Source organism: Mercenaria mercenaria, chromosome 11 (assembly GCF_021730395.1).
Source record: "Mercenaria mercenaria strain notata chromosome 11, MADL_Memer_1, whole genome shotgun sequence".
Lineage (NCBI taxonomy): Eukaryota > Metazoa > Mollusca > Bivalvia > Venerida > Veneridae > Mercenaria > Mercenaria mercenaria.
The window spans coordinates 54,332,674-54,355,167 of NC_069371.1; the positions used below are offsets into that span (position 1 = coordinate 54,332,674).

Genomic DNA, 22,494 nt, shown 5'->3' on the forward strand with positions numbered 1-22,494 from the left:
ATGTTTAGGTCAACTTTTTCTCTTAAACTATCAAAGCTATTGCTTTGAAACTTGCAACACTTGTTCACCATCATAAGCTGACCCTGTACAGCAAGCAACATAACTCCATCCTGCTTTTTGCAATAATTATTGCCCCTTTTGGACTTAGAAAATCATTTTCTTGGTTGAGTATTATGTTTAAGTCAACTTTTCTCATAAACTATCAAAGCTATTGCTTTAAAACTTGCAACAGTTTTTCACCATCATAAGTGGACACTGTACATCAAGAAACATAACTCTGTCCTGCTTTTTGCAAGAATGATGGCCCTTTTTAGACTTAGAAAATCATGGGTAGGACAATATTTCTATTACACAAAAAAAATCAGATGAGCGTCAGCACCCGCAAGGCGGTGCTCTTGTTAAGATAGCAGTAAGCATGCGCAAGCTTATGGCAAACTTCCCACAAGCTTGCCACACGCTTGTATTTTGGTTTGGGAAATGTGGTTCCTATAATAGCAAATATGACAGATGACCCCTCTGGGACTTTTATTGCTCAACAATACTTTTTTTTCTGTCAGGTAAATATATAAACTGTTTCTGCAGCTTGAGTTAGTGAAGCTACGTTATGGAGGAAGGTGAAGAATCTCACCCTATAGATGATCTGTCAAGAGAACATGCTGCTAATTCTAGTGAGGGAGACCAGGAGGATTCCAATAGGCTTCGTCTCACTTCAAGGCCATCCACATACTTTGATGAGAAAATTGCCATTCCAAAAACAGAGACTGTAAGTTTAAAGTTAGTGCTTTGCTTCACCGTTACATGTAGCATTTATTTTAAGCTCATCTTTGTGCGTGTGATCACTGTGTCATTTGGCTAACATTGTCATCAATATTTTTACTAAAACTAAGGTTCAGGTCACACCAAACTTGGCCTGTAGCAGTCTTGGATAGTCCTCTATCAAGTTTGTTCTGATGGTTACACTTGACTGCATCAAGGGGCCATCAGAGCTAAAAGTAGAAAACTTCTTCTTGTGAACCACCAAATTTGGTCTGTAAATTTCTTCAAACAGTTATTGCACTAAAGGCCACAAGAGCTAAAAAAAAAAAAGTGAAAAAAAGGGAAACAAGAACTGCTTTGAGGCAGCAATCTTTTAACAACTCTTCATGTTGGATATTCACTATAAGTGCTGTGGAGTAGAAAGAATAAGTATATATAGATTTAATATATTCATTTTCACCTGCAGGTTTTGATTGTTATTAATATATTTGTGTGTAATTAAATAGACTGTTACATTAATTAGTTTCTCATTTTAGCTGAAAATATAGTGTATATTCAACTCTTGGTTTTATTGAGATATAGTGTAACAGAAAATAGAGCTGTGCTCGCATATAACTTGTATATTTACATTGAAGCTTCTGTCAGATAGCTTTGAATGAATTCCTTATTAAGTCTGTAAAAAGATCATTTGGAAGTGGAACATAAGCAGGCAAAGTAATAGCAGACTCAGTTTGTTTGAATAATGTTCTTAAGCGTTAATAAAATATGCTACAACCCCCATGCCCACTAACACTGTGTTAAGGCCATAGTTATGGCCATTGATTAATCAAATTTTATGATGTTTTGACCACTTCTCTTATATTATTGGGCTTAGGGCAGGTAACCCACGAAACCTTACAGGAGTGATGTCAGTGCCAAGTATTTTTTCCTATATAACTCATATAAAAATTAAAGGGCAGGGCTTTAAATGGACCCTGGGTCATGATTTGAACAACCACAAGACAATGCCACATGTTAAATATCTAAGCTCTGCGCCTCTTGGTTTCATAGAAGAACATTTTTTTATGTTTTTCCTATCGAACTCTATGTAAATTCAAGGGACCACAGGGCGGGACCAATATTGACCCTGGGATCATAACTTGAAAAATCTTGGTAAAAGCCCCCTATATAGACAATGCCACATAACCAAATATCTAAGCTCTAGGTCTTCAGGTTTCAGAGAGGAAGATTTTTAAAATTTAGAATATAGTCATATAGGTAAAATAAGCCTCGCGCCTGGTGGCCATGTTTTTTAACAAAATAGAATGGCTTAAGCAGTTTGATAGAAAGTCACGTAGAGATCATTTCTACAAAATATTTTTGAAATCTGGCGTTTTCCCTGGGGAAAAAAATGACCGTTACATTGGCTTACAGTTTCAAAAAAGATTTTTAAAGATTTTTCTTTCAGTTGCCATGACAACAACAGTTTTGAATGGATTTTAATTCTTTGGGCAAGTTTGAAAGGGGGCCATCCAAGGATCATTTATGTGAAGTTTGGTGTTAATCTGCCCAGTGGTTTTGAAGAAGATTTTTGAAATTTACAATATAGTCAATTTAGGGAAAATAAGCCCCGCTCCCTGGTGGCCATGTTTTTTACTGAAATAGAACAGCTTAAGCAATTTTGGTAGAGGGTCACCTAGAGATCATTTCTACAAAATAGTTTTGAAATCAGGCCATTGGTTCATAAAATTTATGATGTCATTGGTGTAAAGCTGCCAGTAGTTTTGAAGAAGAAGATTTTTTTAGAAATTGTTGATGGATAGACGATGCACGACGGACAACAGACATCAAGCGGTCACAAATTTGTCAACAAACAGCATTTAAAGATTACGTGAAGAATGTGATGGGAAAAGAAAAGTTTCTGCTGCCTATATATAAGCTTCAAATTATGGGACATATGTTAAGAAATACGAAAAAGTCAGACAAAACAATTTGAGTACTGTTAGATGCATGACTGTTGTATTCTTTTTGCAGGTTACTCATATTACTTTTCCACTTGGATAAGATTAAGATTGACAGATCGTGCTCGATCACCAATTTACTTTCTATAACCAAGTTATTTCCTTTGAGTGAGGAAGGTTATAGTATTGAAGACAAAAGGGTTCGATTGTTCAGAAAATGCGAGTATTATTGCAGCAGGGAACTGGAATAACATCTGAAATTTAACCTTTATTTCACCAAAAAGCGCCTTATTTTTAGCTCGACTATTCGAAGAATAGGGGAGCTATCCTACTCGCCCCGGCGTTAGCGTGAGTGTCACACAAATGTTAAAGTTTGCATACTACCCCAAATATTTTCAAAGTCCATTGAGATATTGCTTTGATATTTTGCATACTTGTTTACCATCATGACCCCAGTCTGTAAAAAGGAGGAGGCAACTCTATCAAGCATTTTGACTGAATTATGGCCCCTTTTCGACTTAGAATATGCTTATTGTAATGTTAAAGTTTTACTCATAGCTTATATTATACTATCAAGCACTGAGAATAGTCGAGCATGCTGCTCTGACAGCTGACAGCTCTTGTTACAAAAATAACCTTTAGAATTTTTTTTATTTTTATCATACCCTGCAGGGAGGCCTGAAATGTTCTAATAATGCTGGTTGAAGTTTTATTACAAGCTTCTAAGTCTCATTATATCTTGGTATCTACTGCCCCTGTAATCACTAAATGGATCTTAATCAAACTTTGTGTGTAAATTAGTTTGTAGCATCACTGTAACATCCTCTCCCAAATTTGTTCAAGTGGGAGTGTTTGGCCCTTTTAGCTAGAGTTAAAAATGGAAAAAGAAAACTTTAAATTACATCTTCTCATGAAACTCTGGGTGGATCTGTATCAAATGTCATTGTAAGGTCCCCTCCCAAATTTGTTCAAATGGTTGTGCTTGGTCCCTTTTAGGGAACGCCATAACTAATAGTAGAAAAAATAACTTCTTATCTTGAAGTTAGTTGAAATGGTAACACATTTTTTGGTGGTCACAGCAAAATATAGAAAAAACCTTTACATAACTTTTATTTTAATGAACTTCTTAAAGAATGTTCACCAAACTTGGTCAGAAGTAAGGTCAGATGATCGAGGTGCTCTTCAGGTTAGTGATTTTAATAGGCCCACTTTGGCCTCTTTTTGTCCAACAGACAGATAAAGATTTTATTGTTCTGTTAATTTTTTGAAAGTTTCTTCGTACTAGGATTTTACCGGAGATCAGATTAAACAGGAAGTTTTATTCAAAACTGAACATTGTGTGTGTTGCGCTAACATCACTTTCGCTCAAATATCAACTTACACATTAAAAGTGTCGCCCTAAATTGTATGCCTTTTTAAAGAACTTTTTGTATGAAAATATGGGTCAATACTTGTTGACTGTATAGAATGGTTTAAGAAAACAAATAGCTGACAGATGTGACATGGTGTTTCATAAAAAGTTAATGTCAATATGCAGTTTTGAAGAAAAAAAGTTACAGAAATACCAAAAATATTAGACATGTATTTAAATCAGGAATATGTTGAATTTTTTGTTAAACTATTAAAACAGAACCAGCTTCAGATAACTTCAGTATAAGAGGCATATCACTTCAAAGACTGCTGTTGCATGAGGTTAATCAAGTGTATAAAAATAATCAAGAGTGGCTGTAAGAAGTACATTTTACATAATTATGTTCAGTGTTTATATTTACTGTACCTTCATGTTTGCATTTGACCTGTACTGCAACTAAGACTTTTTACTCTTTTGATTCCTTAATTCACCTTAGTTGTGCTCCAAATCTCTAAAATAACTATTTGGTAGAAAGTAGGGCTTGAAGGACAGACAGTAATAATACACTATTGGTACTCCTCTGTCAGGTCAGGTCAGTAGAGATATTACCATGTAGAAATGAGAAATTTAATGTTGGTTATGGTCATTCAGTATTTAAAATGGCCTTTCTGAGATTTCCACCATCTTGATATAAGCTGTTAAAAAACTGTGAGTTTCACAGGACTGGTAGCTACCATACATGTTGATGTTTGATAGTTGTGTAGCCTAGTCCAAAATGTCTGCTACCTTCAACACAGGCAGAAGCACTTTTGATTTTTCTCCACCATTAAAGCAAGACAATTGTAAGGTTAGCTCAGCTGTCGGTCTTAACTATAGATCCTTTTTTCTAAGGACTATGGAGGTGAAGGCCCCGGCCCACTTTCAATCCTAGACCCCTCCCACTGTGTTGTCTCCTTCAGCCAGACATTTTATCATTACTTCAACCAATCTAGCTGTAAATGGGTACTAGCAAAATAGTTTGGATAAGGTATAACTGGTTTCAGGTGTGCTTAAAATGGTGAATAAAATTTACTTTTTGTAATTTATTGTCAAAGAATTATTTCTAAGCATTTATCTGACATTTTCAGACAAAGTTCAGCTTTAGAAAGTTATGGGCCTTTACTGGACCTGGATTCTTGATGAGTATAGCCTATCTTGATCCAGGAAATATAGAATCTGATCTTAGATCTGGAGCACTGGCTGGTTTCAAGGTAAGAGTGAGGTATTTGACCAACCCTTTTTGTTTGATGATTATATAACATCTGTATTCTTGTTAGATATAAGCCAGGAGTGTTGGCCTTGCGGACTTACACATAATTTATTATCTTAGGTACCTGGAACATAACAAACATTGATGTTTTATTGCAACAGCACACATATTCTGGACCTGTTAGTATCTTTATGAAGTGTTCTCAAATGTTTTTGTTAATGTTTTCCATATCAATGTCCTTGTAGTTCCTAGTAACATCATAAATTAAACATATATGTTATAATGATTAAGAGGTGTAGTTACATGTTATTTCTGGTTAACCTGACTTTGTCAGTACAGTTTCTCTGCAGGAACTACCTAATGTTGTATTTGTTTACCCCCACAGTTACTATGGTTGTTGTTGCTTGCCACTGTTCTGGGACTGTTGATGCAGCGACTGTCAGCAAGACTAGGGGTTGTCACGGGAATGCATCTGGCTGAAGTTTGTTGCAGACTGTATCCCAGGTTTCCTAGAATATTACTGTGGGTGATGGTTGAAATAGCTATCATAGGTAACATTATCTGTACTCAATTTTTATTGAAACTTGATTTAAAATATTATTCAGATGTCATTTTATATTTGTTTTTCATGCTAAATTTTTAGTAGAAATTGGGGGTGTAGCTTCCCAGTAATTGTAAAAAATGAATTGTAGAGGGTTCTGGTGCATTTTGCTGTAACTTTGGATATACTGTGAAATGATTTAATGTTTATGGTATAAAAATGCATAGTTTTGACCAAATTGGCCATTTTGTTGGGACATCAAAATTAATTTCATATTGTTCAGATGAAGTAAATTTGAATTTCAGTTTTTCGTTAGGAATACTACTGAAATCATCCTTTATGCCTTACAGGCAGCTAAGTTACTGAAGAGTGTTTGTTTTCTTCTTTTAAATCTTTGAGAATATTTGTTTGTTAATTTCTTTTTTTTTAAGCCCCCGAAGGGAGGCATATTAGTTTTCAACTGTCCGTCCGCTTGTTCGTCATAACGTTAACTTTTTGCATGAAGGCACTTTACTCGCGAACCACTGCACCCAGGACCTTCAAACTTCTTATGCTGATAGTACTTATTGAGTACACGACCCCTACTGACTTTGGGGTCACAAGGTCAAAGGTCAAGGTCACCAGGTCAAGGCGCTGCGGGGGCATTTGTCACCATTAGTGACAGCTCTTGTTTGAAATTATGAACTCAACTGTAATCATTTTATATTTCATTGTTGTAAAATTTTGTGACCAATTTTATGTTATGAAATTTTGTGAACCATTTGATTAACATATCTTTTATTTTGTGGAATATTGTAAACCATTGAACTAATGTTATTATTTCTGCTATTCATGTTCGTTACAGGTTCAGACATGCAGGAAGTTATAGGTACAGCAATTGCCTTCTATCTTCTTTCAAATGGGAGGTAAACTTTTTTCTGTAATTAACAAATACTGGTATAAGTGAAACACCTTCGTAAAATATTCAAAAGGAATAATTTAAGAAGTTTGCCGGTAAGCTTAACATTATTTATTGAAGTTACAATAATTTTTTTATCAAAATTAGTTTAATCTAGCATTGGTATTATATAGTTTTCTTGTTTTTCTTAAAGGTCCATTACTAAAACCCGAACGAGTATTATATGAAAACCAGAGTTTGTAGCTGAGCCTTCCTATTTACTGAAAATATGGCTCACTGCATCAGATCTGACCAAATAGTCATGAATATGTTCACGAATAACTAACAAATAAACAAAAAATGTTGCCTATGTCAAACCGAAAGTATGTTTTCCGACTGCTTACGAACCCATCGAGCATCTTCGGATTTTTTTCGGAAGAACCCTCCGAAACGAGGCTATAATTTATAAATAGATGCAAAATATATTATATGCCCAAACGATAACGTGATTTACAAACTTAGCACATGGAATTCAACAATTTTGTAACTCACAAAACCTTCATGAAAATCATTATTAATAATACAGGTAATAAACAGCTATACTACAAGTTTGCGGGAGGACAATTTAGGCCCTTCCCAAATAAAAGTGTTTTTACAACTTCGTCTGCAAACTTTTTCAGTTAATCTCTTTTCAGTATAGTTTTAAGAATATAAATGAATAACTGTCTTACACTGCCGAAACAAAATGAGATTGAAATTTACCTAAATACACTGATTTATGTACATATGGCTACATTAATTTAATAAGATTTTAGACATTAAACACATTGTCTTGGCCTTATATATGTCACTGTCAATTTTAAACATAAATTTTGTACATTTCATATTTTTCATGCAAGTCGTGTATAATTACCATCATGGAAATACAGTTACTTTGTCGCGCGTCTTTAAACTGATATTCGTTTGAAACAATTTTAAAATCACGTGATCCCGAGAAATTTCCGACCAATTACGGGAAAACGATAAACATGAAAGTAGGACAAAATGACCCCCCCATGTCAGTCTAAGAAAATACAGAAACAATCATTTGTTTCTCTGTATTTGTGTTGATTTCAAGGGAATATTGCACGGCTATCATAATGTTTAGTACTGTATTACAAAATGTGTAGTCTTTTTTTAAGATTTATGTCTATTCATTTGTCTTTATTTTGCACCTTTAACTTAGAGGAATGATTTTTCTTGCACACTGGACTGGCGTTTCCTGTGTTTTTACCCATGCCGGCAAAACCCATGCCAGATGACTCTCTTGCTGTTAATGGCAACTAATTTATATATTGTTTGTGTAAAATATGAAAAAAATCAGGTACCTTGATAGTTTCTCCCCGTTCCTTATATATTTCTCGATTCAAAATATGTTATTTTACAGTAAGAACATACCGTTACATTACAAACGATAAAACTAATGCGGAACTTTGTTATTGTGTGTCACTGAAACGTGATAACGTCGCTTCTGCTTACGGACGTTAATTTCCCACGCTTTGTGTACATACTCTCCTATAAGAGAGAGTGCTACAAGCAAAGTATTTCTATTTTCTTTGTTTATTCTATTATTTGTAAAATACGGTATGCCAGAAGCTTATATGCATACGGTATGCAAGAAAAAGTATCAGTCATTTGTTTACAAAAAGCATATAGAAATATCTGTCCCTGGGCCACCTGCGCATGGGGGGTAACTCAGCAAGCATCATTACCGCTCAATGCACAGGTGCCCTTGGAACAGATATTTCTATCCAATTTGTAAACACATGACAGATATTCTTTTGAAATTTTTGACAGTGGAGACCATCCCTCAACATACAAGGGACTGAAGTGACCTCCTGTTTACAAACTTCACCTCCAGTCATGTGACTAATTGAGTTCAGTGCTTAAGAAGACAGTGTGATACTGTCAAAAAATTCAAATGTGATACTGTCAAAAAATTCACAAATTATATTCTCACTCTGAGTCAAAGAAACATACATTATGAATCACCCAGAGCATAAAAACAACCTTTCTAGTTGTATGATTGGGATACCCAAGTTTTTCAGTGGAATTTCTTCTTATAAGACAGTTTTATGTGTTTTGTATAGGATACCTCTGTGGGCTGGTGTGTTGATAACAATAGCTGACACATTTACCTTCCTGCTGCTAGATAAATATGGCTTACGGAAGTTGGAGGCTTTCTTCGGCTTTCTCATACTTGTCATGGCTATTTCTTTTGGATATGAGGTACATTCCATTGTTTCATATATTCATACTGTTGACTGTTAGATCATTGTTCCAAATTGTATGTCTGAAGTTGACTTTAAACTAGTCTAGGTAAACTTTTAGTGAATTTTTACCAAGGTAATTTGTGAACTGATATTTTATCATTTCAAAATATGTCTTGTAAATGAAATTCCCAGAGTATTTTGAAGATAGATTTTCCCGAGGATGTAGGAGTAGGGGTTAAACTTAAAAATCAGCAAATTTGGGTTTACTCACAAGTGGAAACAAAATAAGTTTACTGTCTGTCTTGAAAGTATGTTTAATGCAAGAATAATGACTAGAAATCCTATAGGCAGGGGTAGTCTGGAATCTTTTACAAAGTTAAAGTAAAAGCTACCAGATGATATAAAATAATATGATTTAAACTTATAAAGCAATAGGATAGCATTGTTTTTGATTAAAAAAAGTGTTCATTTCATAGTATGTGACAGTAGCTCCCAACCAGGTAGATGTTTTGGAAGGGATGTTTGTGCCTTACTGTAGTCACTGTGGCTCCAGACAACTTCTGCAGGCAGTCGGGGTAGTAGGGGCTGTTATTATGCCACACAACATGTACCTACATTCAGCATTAGTAAAGGTATGTCTGCTTCTTTTATTACAGACTTTTACAGCTCTCAGTAAAACAAAAGGCATCAGTGCTTAACTATGCTATATCAAATCACCTGCCACTTGTCTCTTTGGGTTAAAACCCTGCTATGGCTGTCAGGTCAGCTGGCTTTTGGAAGTTGTTGCCCAGTATGTTGGCCACACCTGAAATAATGCCCTAGGGTATTTCACCACCATTGCAAGCTGGAGGGTTTACATATCTCTGTGAGACATGAAACCCAACATATTGCAGTCATAGAAAATGTTCAGTTGATATTGCATGTTATCAGTGAGTAATAATTTCAAAAAGGGACCATAACTAATGTTTACCAGGTTTTATTTGAATTGGATAGAAATTGTAGGAGGAGTTAAGTATACAATGTTCTGATGGAGTTTCAATATTTCAAAAAGAGCTGTTACTCTGAACAAAAAAAAATCAGACATAAAATGTCTTGAAGTATATGCAGGTCAAGTTCATGTTGGTGATGTATATCAATTTTCATTTCAATTGAATGGAAACTGTAGGAGTCATATGAAGTTGTGAGGTTTCTTAGTCCAAAGAAAGGGCCATAACTCAAGAAAAAATAATCGGACATGAAAGTCCTGACAAAACTTTATGTTGATGATATATACTCTATAATCTATCCGCTCTATATGGTGAGCTTGGACGTATACCACTATCTGTTATTAGAAAAATCAACATTATAAAATATTGGATTAAAATCCTTAAGCATCCCGATAATTCATTAGTTAAACAAACATATATGTTCCTTAAGTCAGAGGTTGACAACGGTATAGACTATAGAGGTAAAAACTGGGCTAGTCAGGTAAAAACAATACTAGATACACATGGATTAAATTACATTTGGAATCATCAATTTATTATAGATATTCCATGTATATTTACAGCGTTGGTACACTGATATTAATAACTCGGCCAGCCTGCAGTCATACTGTATCTTTATACACAACTTTGAAACTGAACAGTATTTAAATTGTATATCGGAAAATAAATACAAAATTGCACTGTCGAAATTTAGAACATCCTCGCACAATTTATTTATTGAAACAGGTCACTATGATAACACTGAACGCAATCAACGTATTTGTAAATCTTGTAGTATGAATACATTAGAAAATGAATATCATTTCTTGCTAGTGTGTCCCAACTACCGCGAACTTAGAAAAAAATACCTTAAACCTTATTACTGCCGATGGCCAACCAGGGGTGTAAAAATTTTTTTCACACCACTCGCCCTGCAGGACTAGTAGCCAGTAATATCTACTCACCCTTAGTGAACAGCCACTCGCCCTAATAATTGACACTTTTAATACTGTCACTTTTATGAAAGGAGTATTATGTACAATAGTTTTATTTCCCGAAAAATATTTATTTTGAAAAGTGTCTAAAAAATTTGGACACAGTAATCATCGTCCATCCACCCGTGTTGAAAGAGAGGGAAAAAAAAACGTTAAAGATTGTCGGTAATTATTCTGTTGATAAACTAAGTAATTGACCTTGTTTTCATGATCAATTTACACCCCCACAAAGAGCTAAAAGAAGTGTGTCAGTATCTTGACATCTGAAGTGGAGATCAAAGCGGTATTTTTGCCCGAGATTGTCATGGCATTACATCATGTTTTCGCGCCATGTGACACATAACTGTCTGATCGTACCGCATCGGTTCTTAAAATTGCTTAAAGTTTCTTCTTTAATTTGTTATCAAAAGCGAATGTGCTATATCCCATATAAAAGGTAAATGTCTCAAACGATAGTTACTATAGTGGATATCCTACCTCTGTGACCTATTTGCCCTCAAGGAATTTACATTATTGTTTGACAAAAAAAAAACTTTTAAATTGTTGGTCAAAAAATACATGTACAAAGATTCATTTAAAACTTATTCAAAACCGCAATGACATCACATTGCTTTATTTTAAAATCGCATTTCTATTTACGTTCACGAGGTCACGTAACCTATTCTGCCGCACTAACAGAAATCTGTTTGCCAAAAATCGTTTTACTCCATGTATTGTAATTGCTGCCGCTTTTTCATTATTTAAGATTTTTTTATTCTGTTTTTTGTTCTTTCTGGTCAAAAGTCTGAATGTTATGCCTAGAGTATTCATCATTTATTTACTTTTAGAAAGAAATAAGTAACTAAGGTCGCGCTGTTTGAATTTTTACAAATGATTATATGAAAATTCGACCGTTTTTATTGAATTTTGCCTACATTTCTGTCGATATCTTATTAAAATCATTATAGAATTCAAATAGTATTATTTCTCAAGAAGTGTTGAAAACTTGAAGCGGAAGTGTTAAAAAATGAATGCACTACGCACGGTTTTTGTGTACGTGTCGATGTAAATTAGATATTTAATACGATAGGTCGCACGTGCTTGTGGAATGGAAAATTACCGGCATGGCGTTTTGATATCTTTACGATTCGCGGGTAAATTCCAGTCAATCCAGGTAGCGACTGCACCATCTCAAAGTTTGTTGACGTTTTGGAGTTGTAATTTCTGAATTTTGGTAAAGTAAGGCCGTAAAAAACCACTCGCCCGATCGGTCGAGTACACAGCGAGGTCCACTCGTCCTACTCAGACTTTAACTCGCCAATGCGAGCGGGCAAGTGGAATTTTACACCCCTGCCAACTTTGAACAAGTTCGATTCAATTATGAATTGTAAATCTAAAAAGTCAATAAACCAATTAGCTAAATTCATCTTCTTTGCAAACTAAATCCGAATTGCATAATCATAATTATTTTTTTGTTGTTAGCTCACCTGTCACAAAGTGACAAGGTGAGCATTTGTGATCGCGCGTTGTCCGTCGTCCGTCTTGCGTGCGTGCGTGCGTCTGTAAACTTTTGCTTGTGACCACTCTAGAGGTCACATTTTTCATTGGATCTTTATGAAAGTTGGTCAGAATGTTCATCTTGATGATATCTAGGTCAAGTTCGAAACTGGGTCACGTGCCTTCAAAAACTAGGTCAGTAGGTCTAAAAATAGAAAAACCTTGTGACCTCTCTAGAGGCCATATATTTCATAAGATCTTCATGAAAATTGGTCAGAATGTTTATCTTGATGATATCTAGGTCAAGTTCGAAACTGGGTCACGTGCCGTCAAAAACTAGGTCAGTAGGTCTAAAAATAGAAAAACCTTGTGACCTCTCTAGAGGCCATATATTTCATAAGATCTTCATGAAAATTGGTCAGAATGTTCATCTTGATGATATCTAGGTCAAGTTCGAAAGTGGGTCACGTGCCATCAAAAACTAGGTCAGTAGGTCTAAAAATAGAAAAACCTTGTGACCTCTCTAGAAGCCATATATTTCACAAGATCTTCATGAAAATTGGTCTGAATGTTCATCTTGATGATATCTAGGTCAAGTTTGAAACTGGGTCACATGCCATCAAAAACTAGGTCAGTAGGTCAAATAATAGAAAAACCTTGTGACCTCTCTAAAGGCTATATTTTTTATGGGATCTGTATGAAAGTTAGTCTGAATGTTCATCTTGATGATATCTAGATCAAGTTCGAAACTGGGTCACATGCGGTGAAAGATCTTCATGAAAATTGGTCAGAATGTTCATCTTGATGATATATAGGTCAAGTTCGAAAGTGGGTCACGTGCCATCAAAAACTAGGTCAGTAGGTCTTAAAATAGAAAAACCTTGTGACCTCTCTAGAAGCCATATATTTCATAAGATCTTCATGAAAATTGGTCAGAATGTTCATCTTGATGATATCTAGGTCAAGTTCGAAACTGGGTCACGTGCTGTCAAAAACTAGGTCAGTAGGTCTAAAAATAGAAAAACCTTGTGACCTCTCTAGAGGCCATATATTTCATAAGATCTTCATGAAAATTGGTCAGAATGTTCACCTTGATGATATCTAGTTCAAGTTCGAAAGTGGGTCACGTGCCATCAAAAACTAGGTCAGTAGGTCAGATAATAGAAAAACCTTGTGACCACTCTAAAGGCCATATTTTTCATGGGATCTGTATGAAATTTGGTCAGAATGTTCATCTTGATGATATCTAGGTCTAGTTCGAAACTGGTTCACGTGCGGTCAAAAACTAGGTCAGTAGTTCTAAAAATAGAAAAAACATTGTGACCTTCCTAGAGGCCATATATTTCATGAGATCTTCATGAAAATTGGTCAGAATGTTCACCTTGATGATATCTAGGTCAAATTCGAAAGTGGGTCACATGCCTTCAAAAACTAGGTCAGTAGGTCAAATAATAGAAAAACCTTGTGACCTCTCTAGAGGCCATATTTTTCATGGGATCTGTATGAAAGTTGGTCTGAATGTTGATCTTGATGATATCTAGGTCAAGTTCGAAAATGGGTCACATGCCATCAAAAACTAGGTCATAAGGTCAAATAATAGAAAAACATTGTGACCTCTCTAAAGGCCATATTTTTCATGGGATCTGTATGAAAATTGGTCTGAATGTTCTTCTTGATGATATCTAGGTCACTTTCGAAACAGGGTCATGTGCGGTCAAAAACTAGGTCAGTAGGTCTAAAAATTGAAAAACATTGTGACCTCTCTAGAGGCAATACTTGTGAATGGATTTCCATAAAAATTGGTCAGAATGTTCACCTTGATGATATCTAGGTCAAGTTTGAAACTGGGTCACATGCCTTAAAAAACTAGGTCAGTAGGTCAAATGATAAAAAAACCTTGTGACCTCTCTAGAGGCCATATTTTTCATGGGATCTGTATAAAAATTGGTCAGAATGTTCATCTTGATGATATCTAGGTCAAGTTTGAAACTGGGTCAACTGCGGTCAAAAACTAGGTCAGTAGGTCTAAAATTATTAAAATTTTTTGACCTCTCTAGAGGCCATATTTTTCAATGGATCATCATTAAAATTGATCTGAATGTTCATCTTGATGATATCTAGGTCAGTTTCGAAACTGGGTCACGTGTAGTCAAAAACTAGGCCAGTAGGTATAAAAACAGAAAAACCTTGTGACCTCTCTAGAGGCCATATTTTTCATGAGATCTTCATGAAAATTAGTGAGAATGTTCACCTTGATGATATCTAAGTAAAGTTCAAAACAGGGTCACGTACCTTTGAAAACTAGGTCAATAGGTCAAATAATAGAAAAACCTTGTGACCTCTCTAGAGACCATATTTTTCAATGGATCTTCATGAAAATTGGAGAGAATTTTTATCTTGATAATATCGAGGTCAAGTTCAAAACTGGGTCACATGAGCTCAAAAACTAGGTCACTATGTCAAATAATAGAAAAAACGACGTCATACTCAAAACTGGGTCATGTGGGAAGAGGTGAGCGATTCAGGATCATCATGGTCCTCTTGTTTTAAAAAAGTATAGAGTAAGAAATATATATATAAAAAATCAGTGGTTCACTGTTATAAGTAGAAATATGAATCTACGAATGTTCTTTTCTATCTCTTTTGGATATGTTTTCATCTGCTTATGTTTAAAATGTATTGTGCTATAAGCATTGTAATATGTTTAATGCCATAAAATGAAAAAAAAAAAAAAAAACAAAATATACCAAGTTTCATTTATGTAGAAGTTGAGTTTAATTAAAGTGTGAATAACTATTCGATGCATCATTTGTGGTATTTCACGGAAGTGTTGACATAAACTTAATGTTTTTTTTAATTTTGCAAAATACTTCTCATTCACAAAAGTAGTAAACATTTTAATGTTGCAGATTAAATAATACAGTTATTCTTTTGATGTTTAACTTATTGTATATTTATCCTTGCAGTCCCGAGATGTAGACCGGTCCAAGAAGGCAGAAGTGAGAGAGGCAAACTTCTATTTTTTCATTGAAGCAAGCATTGCACTATTTGTATCATTTCTCATCAATCTATTTGTGGTGGCAGTTTTTGCTGAAGGTTTCTATGGAAAAAATTCTGCTGGGATAGTAAGTGTAAACTCTTTTTTTGTTTAGTTATCCCCCGCCGATGAAATCAGGAGTGGGGTATTGAAATGGCTCCGTGCGTCCGTCCGCAGCCATTTTTCAGTAACTAGCAGGTAGAATTTCATGAAACTTGAAATAAACATGAACCAACATACTGCGAAGATGCCCATCAAGTTTTTTTTTTTGATTGGTCAATTTCCCTTAGAGTTATTGCCCTTGATTTAATGAAAAATACCCAAAAATGTCCGTCCGCAGCCATTTCTCAGTAACTAGCAGGTAGAATTTCATGAAACTTGAAATAAACATGAACCAACATACTGCGATGATACCCTTAGGGTTTTTTTTTTTTTTTTGATTGGTCAATTTCCCTTAGAATTATTGCCCTTGATTTAATGAAAAATGCCCAAAAATGTCCGTCCGCAGCCATTTCTCAGTAACTAGCAGGTAGAATTTCATAAAACTTGAAATAAACATAAACCAGCATACTGCGATGAGGCCCGTCAAGGTTTTTTTTGGATCCAATTTCCCTAAGAGTTATTGCCCTTTAATTATTTAAAAAATACAGATTTCCATCAATATAATCAACATGTGTAGTTTTGTACCCTCACCCGGTCACCCCAGCTGCCCCCCCCCCCCCCCCCCCCCCCCAAAAAAAGCATTCATTTTCTGTTAAAATGATTTTGACTAATGAAATTATTTGCTTCTTATTAACATCCTTAACTTTTTGCAGGGTATATTTTGTTGCCATTCCTCACCACAAGCCCTTTCGGTGGGGGATACCAATTCATCGAATTTGCTTGTTTGTTTGTAGCCCTATCTTCCTGCATTGTTAGTGGTGCATGTAACAGGTAAATGATCATTATAAAATGGTTTTGATGGAACTTAAAAATCGGTAATATATTACTTTCTAATTGCTCAATGATGAAATGAATGTTTGATGTCATAAATCCTTGTATAAATGAGCATTCGTGCTTTTGCTGTTTTTCAAAGGCAAACTGACGTGATGCAAAGAATAACAGTGATGTTGATTTTTGCAAATATCTTTTTACTTTATTTACTTTTAGCTGTTTTGAATATATTCTTAAAGTGAAACACCCAAATAAAGGAAGATTTATTTTGTATTTCCTTGTTATATCTGCCATAAAAGCATGAATATATGTATAACACAGTACTGTTTTACTTTCAGTATGAAAATTGCAAAGCTAGTAATAATCCCCATGCAGATGTTTTTAAAGTGAGTATACAAGTGTATTCCTTTGTGTTTTTTAGCTCGTCTGATTTTTGAAAAAATCTACGAGGTGTGTTGTCATCACTTGATCGTCTGCGTTGGTTAAAATTTTTGTTTAAGTCCACCTTTTCTCAAAAACTGTAACAATTAGTCTATCTGATTTTCATAAAACTTTGTCAGAATGTGTACCGCTACGTAATCTAGTAATCTAATAGACCCAATATTCATTTGAGGTAAAAAAAAAACTAGGTCACAAAGTTTTATAATAAAAAATGTTATTTATACTCAAGAGGCTACATTTATTAGTTGATCTTGATAAAATTTTGTCAGATTGTTAATCTCTAAGAAATCTATGTAAAGTTTGAAACTGGATTATCTAAGATAAAACACTTATGTTTAGGTCTCTAGATCAGATCATAGGAAAACATTGTTAATATTCAAGATATCACATTTTTTACCAGATCTTTATGAGGTAAATGAATTTGTAATTGGGGTAAGAACTGATTCAGATGAGTGATATTATAGGGCCTTCGGGGGCCCTCCTGTTTGAGAATATAATGGCATTAATTTCAACCAAGTACTGATAGGTCTAATTTTTACAAAATAAATGCCTGGTTTTATAATGTTTTTTGATGTGTAATCACAAAGGTTTGCTTTCTTGTTTTACTGTAACAAAATAATGGAACATTTATTGTCACATGCTTATATTTATGTCTCCCCCCACCACTGGGGGAGACATATTGCTTTTGCACTGTCCGTCCGTCCGTCCTTCCATACGTCGCACTTCATTTCCGATCATTAACTGGAGAACCATTTGACCTAGAACCTTCAAACTTCATAGGGTGGTAGGGCTGCTGGAGTAGACGACCCCTATTGTTTTTGGGGTCACTCCATCAAAGGCCATTTGCGATCAATAACTTGAGAACCACTTGACGCAGAATGTTGAAACTTCATAGGATGATTGGTCATGCAAAGTAGATGGCTCCTATTGATTTTGGGTTCACTCTATTAAAGGTCAATGTCACAGGGGCCTGAACATGGAAAACCGTTTCCGGTCAGTAACTTGAGAACCACTTGGATCAGAATGTTGAAACTTCATAGGATGATTGGTCATGCAGAGTAGAAGACCACTATCGATTTTGGGCTCACTCTGTTAAAGGTCGAGGTCACAGGGGCCTGAACATGAAAAACCGTTTCCAATCAATAACTTGAGAACCACTTGACCCAGAATGTTGAAACTTCATAGGATGATTAGACATGCAGATTAAATGAACCCAATTGATTTTAGGGTCACTGTATTAAAGGTCTAGGTCACAGGGGCCTGAACATGGAAAACCGTTTCTGGTCAGTAACTTTAGAACCACTTGACCCAAAATGTTGAAACTTAATTGGATAATTGGTCATGCAGAGTAGTTGACGCGCCGATTTTGGGATCACTCTGTTAAAGGTCAAGGTCCTAGGGGCCTGAACAATAACTTGAGAACCACTTGACCCAGAATATTGAAACGTCATAGGATGATTGAACATGCAGAGTAGATGACCCCTATTGATTTTTGGGTCACTCTATTAAAGGTCAAGGTCACAGGGGCCTGGTCATGTAAAATCATTCCCGGACAGTAACTTGAGAATCACTTGACCACGAATGTTGAAACTTCATAGGATGATGGACATACTGTTATTACAGAGTAGATGACCTCGATTGATTTTGGGGTCAGTCTATTAAAGGTCAAGGTTACAGCAGACAGAAAATGGAAATCCTTTTCTGGTCAATAACTTGAGAACCATTTGACCTAGAACCATCCAACTTATTAGGGTGATATGACTTACAGAGTAGATGCATGGCCCCTATTGTTTTTGGGGTCACTCCATCAAAGGTCAAGGTCACAGGGGGCTGAACATAGAAAACTCTTTCCAATCAATAACTTGAGAACCACTTGAGCTATTGATTTTGGGGTCACTTGATCAAAGGTCATGGTCACAGGAGCCTGAACAATAACTTGAGAACCACTAAGCCCAGAATGTTGAAACTTAGTGGGATGACTGGACATGCCAAGTAGATGATCCCTATTGCAGCCAACCATCAGTGTCTCTTTGACTTTCGCTCCTTTCCCCTATTGACTTTTTACCTGTACATTATGCATTGGGGGAGACATGCGCTTTTTTACAAAAGCATCTTCTAGTTTCATATTTAAATTGCCTTTGTATACTTGGGAGAATATGCAACATATGAACACACTTTTAATAGAATAGCTTCTTGAAACATTAAACTGGTAAAAAGTTGTGAAATTGGACGACAAACATAGTGATATGAATACTATAAATATAATGAAATGGCGGCCATTTTTAGCAATATGGTATCATCATACTTTTCTTTCACAAACTTTTTTCTGAACAAATTTTGTAAACTTTTACATATACCTTGATATGTACTGGAGGATTACAATTTTAAAAAGAGATGGACTACCAAAGTGAATTGTCTTGTTTCTAATACTTGGATTTTATAATTGTTTTACAGACAAACTCATCCGAGGTAGAAGTAGACATATTTAAAGGGGTAAGATTATTATTAGAAATTTTTCTCTGTGCAAAACATTTTCTTTATATTAGTTGAATAAAAGTGATAAAATGCTGGACAGAGCCTTGCAATTTACTTTATTCGGCTCATTAAATTAATTCATTGTGAAAAGACATTTGTGTACTATCTTCTATATATTGCAACATTGCAGACAATGGACACCATGTCTTAATATTTGCTGCTATTGGGTGGCATATAGTAACATTGCAGCCATTTACAAATGGTAACTAGAGCGGGAGGTCGTGGGTTTGATCCCCGGCCGCGTCATACCAAAGACGCAAAAAATGGTACTAGTAGTTTCCTCGCTTGGCGCTCAGCATTAAGAGGGTAGTGCTAGGACTGGTCAGCCCGGTGTCAGTATAATGTGACTGGGTGGGGTATCATGTCACATGTCTGCGGCATGATATTCTAGTGAGGTAGCACTATAAAGTTGGGCATTGTACTCACTGCTACAAGTAGACACTGTTGTTTATATGACTGAAAAATTGTTGAAAAAGACGTTAAATCGGAACACACACAACACACACACAAATGGTAACTTTTGGCAGCAAATATAACTAAAATTTGGAAATTCAGTAACTTTAAAATCATAGAATTTTCAAATATTTTGACTACTCACTTACCAAAAATATTATGTGTCCCTGTCCTGAATTTGCACATAATATAACTTTGAGTATTGAAAGTTGAAAGTTAATTTACTCAGTGTGTAATTCTGTTTTTTCTCGGTAATTTATGTATTAATATTTTATTATGTTAACGATAACCTTAGACCTTCACCTGTTCACCTGTGCTATCTGCTTGTGATTACCACTTGTCGGAAAATCTTGTGTGTCATTTAAAGAGAAGAAATGCTTGGTTTTGTTTTGGTACAGTGCAACAATAGCAGTGTTTGTTCATTTTTAACACCTTGTAAGTCAGATATTTACTTTTATACTTTTAGGGTGTGTTTCTTGGTTGTGAGTTTGGAATAGCAGCAATGTATATTTGGGCTGTAGGTATACTTGCAGCAGGTCAAAGCTCAACAATGACAGGGACATATACAGGGCAGTTTGTCATGGAGGTATGTAAGTTGAGAGTTTTGGTATTGAAGCAATGTATATCTGGGCAGTTTGTCATGGAGGTATGTAAGTTGTGAGTTTTGGTATTGAAGTAATGTATATCTGGGCAGTTTGTCATGGAGGTATGTAAGTTGAGAGTTTTGGTATTGAAGCAATATGTATCTGGGCAGTTTGTCATGGAGGTATGTAAGTTGAGAGTTTTGGTATTGAAGCAATATGTATCTGGGCAGTTTGTCATGGAGGTATGTAAGTTGAGAGTTTTGGTATTGAAGCAATGTATATCTGGGCAGTTTGTCATGGAGGTAAGTAAATTGACAGCAGGTCAGAATTTAACAATGACATGTATGAAGCTGTTTATGATTACTACCTTGATTAGTGGAAGAATACGGGTGTGTGTGTGTGGAAGCGGGGGGAGGGGGGGGGGGTGTGGAGGGTGGCAGGTAACAAGTTTATGGAGAGCTATCATACTTGCCCTGTTGTTGGTGTCAGCATCTATGTGGTGTCCAAAATGGTTGAAGTTTTTATGGACTTAACTTTGTAATTACTTGATGGATTTCTTCAAACTTTAAAATAACTTTTCCTCGTCATCACCCACATTGTGTGATGCAAGTGCCATAATTCTAGCACCAACATTTGATGAGTTGTTTCCACTTTTACTTAAAATTGCAGGTTTAAGTTTTGATGCACTTTCACTCTATCTCAGTTATCACCACATGGATTTGATTCAAACTTCAAGCAAATGTTTTGCATTATCATCTGCACCATATGACATAAGGTCCTTAGAAATGCTTATTTTAGAGTTGTCTGATTTACATGTTTACTTCTGTCAAATCATTAGAATTTGTTGGTTTGTCTTGCTTAAAAGATATTTTTATTTTTCAGGGGTTTTTGGATTTAAAATGGGAGAGATGGCAGAGAGTGTTGCTGACAAGATCTATTGCTATATTACCCACAATCCTGCTGGCAGTGTTTAAGGGTATACAAGATCTGACATACATGAATGATCTACTCAATGTCATAATGAGTCTACAGTTACCGTTTGCCTTAATTCCTGTACTCACATTCACCAGTGCCAAAAACTTGATGGGAACTTTTGTCAATGGAATGTAAGTTCAAGATGAAGGGGTCATTTCATGTTTGTTTAATTCAGATATATACTGATACTACACTGAAGATTTGAACATATTCTCATGTATATATCTGTCATTAGGAATAAGAGTATTTTATAACTGGTTTATCTGTGCTTTCTGAAACCTGAATATTACATGATATAATGATGAAATATTCAAAGATGAATAAATTGACCAGAATTTCCAGTTATGAAAGGTTGAGTTTATTTGCACATTGCTCAATCAGTTGATGTAATTCAGGACATGGCATTGTGTTTTCACATTTAAAACCAAGTATGTCCAGCATGTCTGGATGATTTTCTGTGACTTGCCTATCATAACTTGATGGTGTTTGACCATGTGGTGTTATAGGGCATCAGCTAAAGATGAGATACGTCTTTTGACAACAATGAAAGAAGATTCCAGTTTAAATTAACAAGCGCTAGATTTTATTTATTATGGGCAAAAGTTTTTTTGTAAATGTATTTTGACATGGTTACAGCACGGTCATGATTCAAACAACCCAACAGAAACAATGATTGGAATTTAATAATAATTATATATAAAATATCAGAATATCTGGACATGGTTTGCAGAATTAGATTTTGCATTTTTAATGCCTGTCACTATATGGAAATAAGTGTTGTTGTTGAAAGATTTACCTGGGGATAGCAGTCTTGTTATTGTGATAAAAATAGATGAAATAACACTGAACATTCTTTATCGCATGAAACGTGAGCCAAATGCTCTTGTAAACCAGGGTTTGGAGTGATCCAGAAAATATAGCCGTAATGGAAAACAGCAGGGACCTTATGCTCAATAAGTGAGCAGTTGTTCATTGTTACTGTGAATTACTCTTATGCAAAAACAGGATAAAATAATGTTAAGACAATAGATTTTGTTAAACTGTGGCATTGGTTTTGTTGAACATTTTGATATGTTCAGCTATGCTCAGTCTAGTTTGTAGATTTGGACATATTTTTTAGGATTTTTTTTTAAT

General features: G+C 35.3%; 1 protein-coding gene across 6 annotated transcripts in view; it reads left to right on the forward strand.

Moving 5' to 3' along the window:
- LOC123531811 (natural resistance-associated macrophage protein 2-like) overlaps positions 1 to 22,494 on the forward strand; it is a 92,105-nt gene that overhangs the window by 20,083 nt on the left and 49,528 nt on the right. For 5 of the 6 annotated variants that reach the window (XR_008366048.1, XR_008366047.1, XM_053517479.1 and 2 more), the window contains exons 1-11: positions 563 to 763; positions 5,175 to 5,297; positions 5,682 to 5,847; positions 6,682 to 6,742; positions 8,844 to 8,982; positions 9,443 to 9,598; positions 15,369 to 15,527; positions 16,711 to 16,758; positions 19,268 to 19,306; positions 20,268 to 20,387; positions 21,268 to 21,491. Coding sequence is in view for 4 of the 6 variants with exons in the window: in XM_053517479.1 (XP_053373454.1) it covers positions 605 to 763; positions 5,175 to 5,297; positions 5,682 to 5,847; positions 6,682 to 6,742; positions 8,844 to 8,982; positions 9,443 to 9,598; positions 15,369 to 15,527; positions 16,711 to 16,758; positions 19,268 to 19,306; positions 20,268 to 20,387; positions 21,268 to 21,491 (1,394 nt within the window). In the remaining 2 variants the exon portion in view is untranslated. Of the gene's footprint in view, positions 1 to 562; positions 764 to 5,174; positions 5,298 to 5,681; positions 5,848 to 6,681; positions 6,743 to 8,843; positions 8,983 to 9,442; positions 9,599 to 15,368; positions 15,528 to 16,710; positions 16,759 to 19,267; positions 19,307 to 20,267; positions 20,388 to 21,267; positions 21,492 to 22,494 lie in introns of those variants that run through there. The other variant, XM_053517477.1, reaches the window with a different exon arrangement.